At 40.8% G+C, this 9,500-nt stretch overlaps 1 protein-coding gene across 1 annotated transcript; it reads right to left on the minus strand.

Annotated features, from left to right (window-relative positions):
• Positions 1 to 1,364: 1,364 nt before the first annotated feature.
• On the minus strand, positions 1,365 to 7,629 carry LOC122454319 (odorant-binding protein-like). Its single transcript, XM_043488695.1, has 5 exons — positions 7,360 to 7,629; positions 6,425 to 6,564; positions 3,431 to 3,501; positions 2,551 to 2,667; positions 1,365 to 1,474 (listed from the first exon to the last, which is right to left on the minus strand). Exons 1-5 carry the CDS (start codon positions 7,627 to 7,629, stop codon positions 1,365 to 1,367), a joined length of 708 nt encoding a protein of 235 aa, XP_043344630.1.
• Between the last annotated feature and the right edge of the window lie 1,871 nt (positions 7,630 to 9,500).

The raw sequence follows: 9,500 nt of genomic DNA on the forward strand, positions 1-9,500 counted from the left end.
ACTTGACTAACAATGGTGTATTAGTTTCAGGTGCTCAGCAGCACAATTAGTTTATGCATGCATATATTAATATCTGTTCTTTTTCAGATTCCTTTCCCATTTAGGTTTTTACAGAGTACTGAGTATAGTTCCCTGTGCTATACGGTTGGACCTTGTTGTCTGTCCATCCTGTAAATAATGGTTTGCATCTGCTAACCCCAAACTCCCAGTCCTTCTCGTCCCCAATCCTCCTCCCACTTGGTAAGCACAAGTCTGTTTTCTCTATCTGTGAGAGTGTTTCTGTTTTGTGAAGAAGTTCCATAGGGTCATATTTTAGATTCCACATATAAGTGATATCATGTGGTCTTTGTCTTTCTCCGTCTGACCTACTTTACTTAGTATATAGTCCATTCATGTTGCCACAAATGGCACGATTTCATTCTTTTTTGTGGCTGAGTAATATTCCATTGACTATATGCACCACATCTTTCTTATCATATTCACCAGGAAGCTAGTGTTTTTCTTTGCTTGTTTTTCCACTTTTTTTTTTCCTCAACAGAAAATCGAAAGCCACACTTTAGCCTAGGCCAGTTTCATTTTCTGAGGCTGTCTTAGTGTAGAAAGTTAAAGATCTCACTTTAAGAAAATCTTCTGAGGGGGAATGTAAACCAAATGCGTGTTTCAGACAGTGTGGTTGGAATGCCTTTACTAGTTCTATCGGAATCATGTGAGGTTAAACACTGGTCTTGCAGAAGACGTGAGCTCTCTTTAATCTCAGTTCTCCTGGTGTAGAGATGTGTATTGACAACCATAAGATCAGGACTGACGGGAACATTAACTAGTTTCTACCAACTTGTGGCAGTCACTGCTTCTCTCTGATGACCCTGGTTTGCAAGATTGCTGCAGGACAAGGCTTTTTCACCAAAACTGCTCAGCATTAACCAACCAACCCATCTGCAATTTAACATGTCTCAAGAGAAGAGAAATTACCTAATGTAACAGAAAAATTATCCGGCTATAGAATATAAATTATTGGGACAAAAAATCATTACCTGCAAAGTTTGGCACGTATGAAATCACCATGTGTCCTTACTGATTGATTTAATGGAAAGACATTAGTAACAAATATTTTCACTTACACTGAGCTTTTATTGAACTCCATAGTTTTGCACAGGGAGGACAGTCATCTGGGGGAAGGTCAAAACAACAGGAAAAAATGATCCACTGATTACTACCTTTCCCCAGTATTTTCAAGTTTTTTTTTTTTTAAGTAATTAAATATATAAAAGATTATTTATGGAGAAAGAAACTTCAAATAAATTGATTTGCTTCCTGATAGTATATTTCTGTATCAGGTAAATGATATATTTAGGAAAAAATGTAATTCAATTACCACTTTTGAAGAAATCCACAATATGTTTTTCTTCAATTCCTTTCAGTTTCAACAGCTCCTTGAATATCTCCAAGGCTTTCTCTTCAATATCATTTACTTTAACTGAAAAACACCATACACAAAGCAGAATTTTGCCCCTTAGAACCCAGAGAAATTTCTGAAAGCAGAACAAGAAGTAGAATGTGCAAATCAGCTCTTCCCTTGTTATAAATTAAGCCTCAAGGAGTTATCATTTCCCATGACACAGATGTCTATCTTAAGAATTAATCCCAGTGCAATTTTCTAACTAGGATCCCACTAGGATCAGCAAGAGGACCCCAAAGACTCGCAGGAACTCCATCAATTTGGGGCTCAGCCCATCACAGTATGGAACCTGCTTGCTCCTTTATCAACTTCCTGGAACCTGTACCTGCCACTCAGGTCTTGTTCTGGATCCCGATAAATAGGAAACACGGTTCTGCCCTGACAGAGACACATTCGTCACGTCACACATGAAAGTGGGAGGCGATGTATTTGTTAATTAACCCACTAGCCCACCCACTACCTTTTCTGAAATAGACCCCTGATGTCCCAACGGTACACACCTCTCTGTGCCTCTGTATGGTTATTTGGGGATAATGTCAATGCTCACAGAACAGTGCATTTGAAAATTGAGCACAACAAAGATTTAGTATAAAAGACCCATGACGGATTCAAGTCAATGTATGGCAAAACCAATACAATGTTGTAAAGTAAAATAAATAAATTAATTAATTTAAAAATATTTTTAAAAAGGCTTAGAGTTCATCGAGAATATGGTATGCTGAAGAAATTTAGAGTAGCCTCATTAAAGTAATGGATTGAAATTAATTGATATGTTTTTTAAAAAATCTAGAAACCAACATGATATTATAATTTTCCTCCAATTAAACTACTTCTAGTAAAACTCATTTTTTTTTTAATGTCAACTGGTGGGAATTATTTAGAAATATTTGATAACCTGATACTTCCCATCCCTACCATCTCCTCTTTCTTGGTAGGTTATGTTTCAGGGTCCTTAACTCACTGAACAAAAAGAGACAGGTCTTGTGCACTGAATAATGGATACCGTCACCACATACTGATTTTCTGAATAAGAGAACTGACAATAGAAATGTTTCATGACCATGTCAATGTGAATATGAGGGTATCATACATACCAAATATTCCAGCCAACTGTATCTCCCCACATTTTCTATTCTTATCCTTGTTGACAACACTTATTACCAGAATAGTGTCAGATGCATAAATAACTTCAAATTCATTTTCGCCCTCATCTGTGAGAGAGAGAAAAGACAAATACATAGTGTGTGTGTGTGTGTGTGTGTGTCTGTGTGTGTGTATGTGTGTGTGTATAATTGAGAGCATTAGCAATGGCACATCCTGTCCTGATGTGCGTCTCACTCCACGGGTGCTCTGAATGCCACAGTTGTTATGACAGCAAGGAAACCAGGCAAGACTCTTTTATTCCCACCTTCCTTACAATTGACCTGATATACTTAAATTTTAGTAAAAAATGTACCCCTTAAGCCATGTAAAGTTAGGAATGTTGTTTACTGCCGTTACTAAGAGCTTAGAGATATAAATCTTAGCAGCATCTCAAGTGCTTTGAACAGAAGCTGCTTTTATGATTGAATTCAGGATGACTTCCTTACATTTAAGTTCATCCATAGTACCTTGGGTGAATTAAGATATTTTAAGATTTTTAAAAAATTGAGTGAGGATGTACAAACTCAAATAGACCATTGAGATGTCACTTTGTAAGGCTGTTGTAAATCACCTGTGAGAAACATATGACATACACATCTGTACATGTTATTCTCAAGAGAAGCACTCATAATTGGACAGAGACCTCTAAGGTGAGTGTGTGAACCCTTTGCTCATGACAAAATAAAGTGCTTGGAGATCTCAGGGACTGCAGCTTGCCCACATCTCTAATTGTTTGTTGGAGTAGAATTCAGATGTGTGGGATAATTGAAGGAAGTTGAGACCAAGATTTCCACCCAAACATACTCTGACCAGTGAAACAGTCATACTTACACTTAACAAGATAAGTGTTGTTTTCTTGCTTTTCCCCCGTGACATGTTTTGCTACCCATTCTCCGTTCAACCTTAAAAATTAAACATATTCAAGCTGGTTGATTAAAGTAATGAAAAAATTAGCATATAATTGGGATTTTCTTTGTTTCTCCCCAAAGATTAAGTGTGAGGTGTAACCTTAGTGCCAGTGAGCAATGTGACCTTCAAAAGAGAAGAAATATATCCTCTAAGGTCAAGTAACTATCAAGTAACAAGGATGGCTTGTCTACACATTAAATCTGAACAGTGATTCCAAGGTTAAACTGCAAATAGAAAGCAAGTCATGTTGAAAGGAGAATAAACATGGACAGATCTAAACTTTTAGGTAAAATTAAATGAATATAGTTTAAAAAAAAAAATGGTTCCTGGAAACAGAGACGTGTTGCCATTGTGGCAGACCTTGGGGATTCTCACTACCCTGGCAATGACTCTTTAGATAATATGATATGGGAAAAAATAAAAAAAAAATTAGAGAAAGAAATGCTTAATTTTATCAAAACACACACTATTCTTCCATCACAACAACGTAAGAGGGTTGATCAGTGAAAGACACATGCATGTATACATGCACATTGAAACATATACACACAAGTAAACACACAAGTACACGTTATGCTTATGTGACATAAGGAAATTATATATGTGTACATAATATATGAAAGTACATATTGTCAACTATATAACCAAAGACTTTGAATGTCTTCATATATGTCATGTGTGAAATAGGGGTATATGGCACATAGGAAGCACACACGCAAAATAAATATTAAAAGGGAAATAACAAGAATTAGTTCTTGAACAGACACCTTGGGAAAGAATGCCCACAATGAATTGGGCTAAGTGTTCCTAGTCACTAGGAAAATGCACTGCAGTTACTCAAAACAACCACAAAGTGGGAACAAAACCATTTTCCAATATCTGCAAAATATAATAAATTTTTAATGTAAACCATATCCTTTCACTTGGCTTGAAAAATGTGACTCCCTGCATATGCAGACAGTGAGGCAAAATTTTAAAACATTATGCTAAGTGATAGAAGCCAGGGAAAATGATGCAGGGTGCATAATGCTGGCCTCTGAAGTTCTAGAAGAGGTGAGATGAACAGATCTGTTCTTATCTGTGGCTTAAAGGGTAGACATTGAATGGTGAAGAAAAGAATTTTTATATCTGGATTGTGGAGGTCGTGAAAAACGTGTGTACCTGTCAAAACACACTGAACTATGCCCTCCACTAAGATGCATGTAGGAGAAGGAAATGGCAACCCACTCCAGTATGCTTGCCTGGAGAACCCCAGGGACAGAGGAGCCTGGTGGGCTGCCGTCTATGGGGTTGCACAGAGTCGGATACGACTGAAACGACAGCATGCATGTGTGCAAAGATGCATATAATTACCCATAAATACACTTCTGTTTCCCTGGTAGCTCAGCTGGTAAAGAATCCGCCTGCAATGTGGGAGACCTGGGTTTGATCCCTGGATTGGGAAGATCCCCTGGAGAAGGGAAAGGCTACCCACTCCAGTATTCTGGCCTGGAGAATTCAGTCCATGGGGTCGCAAAGAGTTGGACACGACTGAGTGACTTTCACTTTCACTTCACTTTCACACTTCTGCAAAGTTGGTTTCAGAAAGATTAGCCACATGAAAATTCAAACATAGAACTCAAATATAAAAATGGCAAAGAGGAAGATAATATAATATTCTTAAAAAATTAGTGAAAACAGACAGGATATAATTATAATATAATATATCCTCCTAGGATATAATATATACATGTGTGTGTATGTGTCTGTGAGTCTGTATCTTTATGTGGTTATAATTTGATTGTAAGAATGCTATCAAAGAGGGCTTCTCTGGTGGCTCAGCGGTAAAGAATCTGCCTGCAATGCAGGAGACACAGGAGACTTGTGTTCGATCCCTGGGTCAGGAAGATCACCTGAAGGAGGGTATGGCAACCCACTCCAGTATTCATGCCTAGAAAATCCCACGGATGGAGGAGTCTGACTGGCTACAGTTCATGAGATCACAAATAGCTGTACACAGCCAAAGTGACTGAGCACTCACGCACCCATATTATCAAACGGGCTTCCCAGGTGGGACAGTGGTAAAGAACTCCCCTACCAATGTAGCAGACCGGGAGACGGGGGTTCGATCCCTGGCCTGGGAAGATTCCCTGGAGAAGGAATTCTCAAGCTACTCCAGTAGTCTTGCCTGGAAAACTGCATGGACAGAGGAGCCTGGCTGGCTATGGTCTATGGGACCACAAGGAGTCAGACATGACTGAGCTCACACACACACACTATCAAATATATACATATGCGATATATAATATATAAACATTTATATCTATAAACCAACCTCTCCAAGCATAAAATCCCTAGGTGTTTTTTTCTTAATGCTTTTATTCCTTAAAATACATATCTGAGTTTGCGTGTTCCTTATAAACTGCCTGCTGTCTAGTGGACCTTCCCTGAGTGGTCCCTGGGGCTATGATGGCTTTAGTAAACTCAGTGGTGATGAGTCACCCCCTGAGGAAGCCCCGCAGGGCAGAGGTCACCGTGTGCTCTCCCCCTGCCCTCAGCTTCTTGGGCTCAGTGGGAGCTTTCTCTTACAAATTCCGCAGGAAGGGTTCAAGCCCCTGGTTGGAACTGTGGGGTCTGAGGCACGGACCTCTTCTCTCTGCTGTGTCCCTCTTTCCTTTAATGAGCTGATGCCAGTGGAGCTTTGGGGACTCTCCCATCTAAGCAAGGGCTCCAGAACATTCCCTGGAGGTTCTTAGGGGAACTGCCCCCCCACCCCCGCCACCCCTGGCCCCCCAGCTCAGAGACCCTGCTCAGCCACACAGCTCAGGGCGTCATGCTATCAATGTAATCCAGAGAGTTTCCTGCAGACGTAGAAGCCACAGCCTCCCTCAGGCTTGAGGTTTATATATGTTTTCCTTCTGGGTTATTTTTACTTACTTGACATAAAAGTAGAAGTCTACTGTGCCCTGTTCATCATCAAAGACAAGGTAACACAAGTAAGCTCTGAATGGCCCGTTCTCAGCGATCTTCTCTGGGCTAGTGGAGGCGATGTACACAGTTCTCCATTTTCCTGAAAGCTAATGGTAAAACTCATTTTAGACATTTGCATCCTTGTCCTTTTATCTCATCCAGCATCACGCTCATGAGTCCCCCATCCCTCATGCTCACCAGCACACATTATCTAATGACTGAACAAAGCAGGTTTATAAAATAGTAAAAAAAAAAAAAAAAAATGAAGTCAAAGAAAGGGAGAAATGTAGACATTTCTGAAATAGCTTAAGGTCTGTTGTCAAATGGAAGAATTCCAATCCAACACTTGTTTGGCTGATCTTCTATCTCTGTAACAAGAGAAGTAAAAATGTGTGAGTGAGTGAGAGTCAGTCATGTCCGATTCTTTGAGGCCCCATGGACTGTATTCTTCAGGCCAGAACACTGGAGTGGGTAGCCTTTCCCTCCCCTGGGGGATCTTCCAAACCCAGGGATCCAACCTAGGTTTTCTGCATTGCAGGTGTATTCTTTACCAGCTGAACCACAAGGGAAGCCCAAGAATACTGGAGCGGGTAACCTATCCGTTCTCCAGTGGATCTGCCTGACCCAGGAATCAAACCAGGGTTTCCTGCATTGCAGGCGGATTCTTTACCAACTGAGCTATCAAGGAAGCCCTGATAAATGTGTGAGTCACATCTAACACACAGTAGAGATAATACAGAGACCCAATAGGACAAGTATACAGCCAGTAAATGGAGCAATGGAGCTGGAGGGAGGTGGCTCGGCTTATGGATCCACATGACAAAACCACAAAAGGGACACATCCACACACAGCACCCCCCGACCCCACAAGACCTCCTCCCAGGTCAGAGCATCCCTGGTACCTGTGAGAGACCTTTCTGATCATCCGCTTCTTGGGCATCACAAACCAGACCAAGGAGAAGACTCAGCACCAGAATCTTCATCTTGTGGCCCTCGTAGTCCTTCTGGAGAGGGCGAGAGGGTTCCAGTTGTTGGAGAGGATGCGAATTGGTGTCACTTCTTGTAGGATCATTATGTTGGCGTGACATGTCATGAACCAATGATTGTTCCCCCAAGGTTGCGCAGAAGTCATCTTCAATATCCTGCTTGGCAGGAATGAGCTTTTCTGGCATTTTGTCCTTTAAACAACGAGGACTGTTTCAGGAGACGCTTAAGTGAATCTGGACATCTGACCTTTAGAGTGAGTGAGAAATCACAACACACCCCCTATTTCAAGGTCAGGAACATTTATTTTCCTTGATAGCCTGAGATCCAAAATGGGATAAACTGTTCAGGACACGTGTTCCCTCACTCCTGCATTGTTTCCTTAACATTGAGGAGACGGTTTAAACTTAATTTTCTAAAAGTAAAATTCAGTGTGTGGGTCAGCATAATTAAATGATTTTCTAAGAGAAAAGCCTCCAATTTCTCTGAGTTGTGGAGCACATCAGCACAGATCATGTTTATCACTTCCTCCTGCACCACAGCAGGAGGCCTGTCCCTCCTATAACCAACGGGAGATCCGTCCAAATGCCCCTTAAGCTCCGCTAAAGAAGGCATGTCAGGAATTCATTTCCATCACTCCTCTTCCAGACATCCTTTTACCCTTCTAGTCTGTAATATATCATTCACTCACTGACTCCATTGTTTCTCAGGCAAGCAAGAAAGCATGACAGTAGTTCTTGTCATTTCTAGAATTTTGAGGGAAAAACCCCCAAATTACCTAACTCTAAATGTCTAGCTATTTTGAAGGTCTCAAACTGTCAAAGAATCTCTTCATTGTATTTTTTTTCTCAAGCAGGGATCTCTGTTCCCCACCCAGGGATGGAACCAGCAACCTCCTTCAGCGGGAATGTGGAGTCTTACCCAATTGGCCACCAGGGTAGCCCTGATTCAGATAATTTTGACAGGAGCGTTATCTCTGCTAACACCCTTTATCCACCCCTCATCATCCTTCTGTCTGTACTTAGGCCTCTTCAATATTCCCAGGTTTTTCTTTTGGATTATTACCAACATGTGTCCTCTGGGAAGGTATCCTAGGACTCTCCCATTTTAGAAAGACCTTTGTTACTGACAATCAGGGGGAGATTAACATAGTTACTTTAAGAGATGATTGCAGCAGGTTGTGGCAATCTTATTATTTTATAACTAAAGGAAGTCATAGGACCTTGATTCCAAACTTTCTCATAAATGTTGACAAAAATGTAGGCAACTAACTGATAAATAAAAACAGAACCACCTTACTCAAGTAGTACTCTTGTAATGCCCAAAAAATAATGCTAAGCCATGCTTGGTATATCTTCTTGAAGTCTCCTTCTCCATTTTGTCCAGGTTCTGTAATTATGAAGCCTCTTTCCTCCAGTTTATTAATTTTGCCTTACTTTTCTGTTTTCCCTATGATCATTGTTTGTGTATCTTTGATTATATAGTGTCTATCTAAACAGTGCATGGGAGCTTTTGACAACTTTTAGGTCACCAAAAACACCCAGTTCCCTCAAGGATTCCTGAAGAGGTTCACTGTACTTAGAATCTAAGTTAAGATAATAAACCACAAGCCCACCTTTTGAGATCTGACTCTGGTGACATTCTCCACATGGTGCCTCTCAATTGAGAAAGAGCTCAGTGACCCTAGAGAAGGTTATTGGTGATGCTGGTTCTGATGGACCATGTTTAGTGTTGAGCTTGGAACCTGCATTTCTAACAAGCACCACAAGAGATGTCATTGCTTCTGGTTCCAAACCACACATTTAGCAGCAAAGTGTTCCCTAGAGACTTTCCAAAGTTTCTCCTGGTTCCCCTTGTAGATTTCTCTGTCCTTAACTAGCAGCTTTGGTTTGACCAGATCTGAAAAGTGTTTTCTAAGACTGCTTGTAGGCTACTGGTTCTTAACCAGGAGACTCTGGCTCAGATGTCCTAGGTGGCTCAGATGGTAAAGTGTCTGCCTGCAATGCGAGAGACCCAGGTTCGATCCCTGGTTCAGGAAGATCCCCTGAAGAAGGAAATG

Source organism: Cervus canadensis, chromosome 16 (assembly GCF_019320065.1).
Source record: "Cervus canadensis isolate Bull #8, Minnesota chromosome 16, ASM1932006v1, whole genome shotgun sequence".
Lineage (NCBI taxonomy): Eukaryota > Metazoa > Chordata > Mammalia > Artiodactyla > Cervidae > Cervus > Cervus canadensis.

Bases quoted from the DNA above. Each gene is read 5' to 3' on its own strand.
- LOC122454319 (XM_043488695.1), bottom strand. From the start codon at position 7,629: ATGCCAGAAAAGCTCATTCCTGCCAAGCAGGATATTGAAGATGACTTC. The intron at 6,565-7,359 runs GTACCAGGGATG...TTTTACCATTAG, and splicing joins ATCAGAAAGGTCTCTCACAG to CTTTCAGGAAAATGGAGAAC. The intron at 2,668-3,430 runs GTAAGTATGACT...TCTCTCTCACAG, and splicing joins CAACACTTATCTTGTTAAGT to ATGAGGGCGAAAATGAATTT.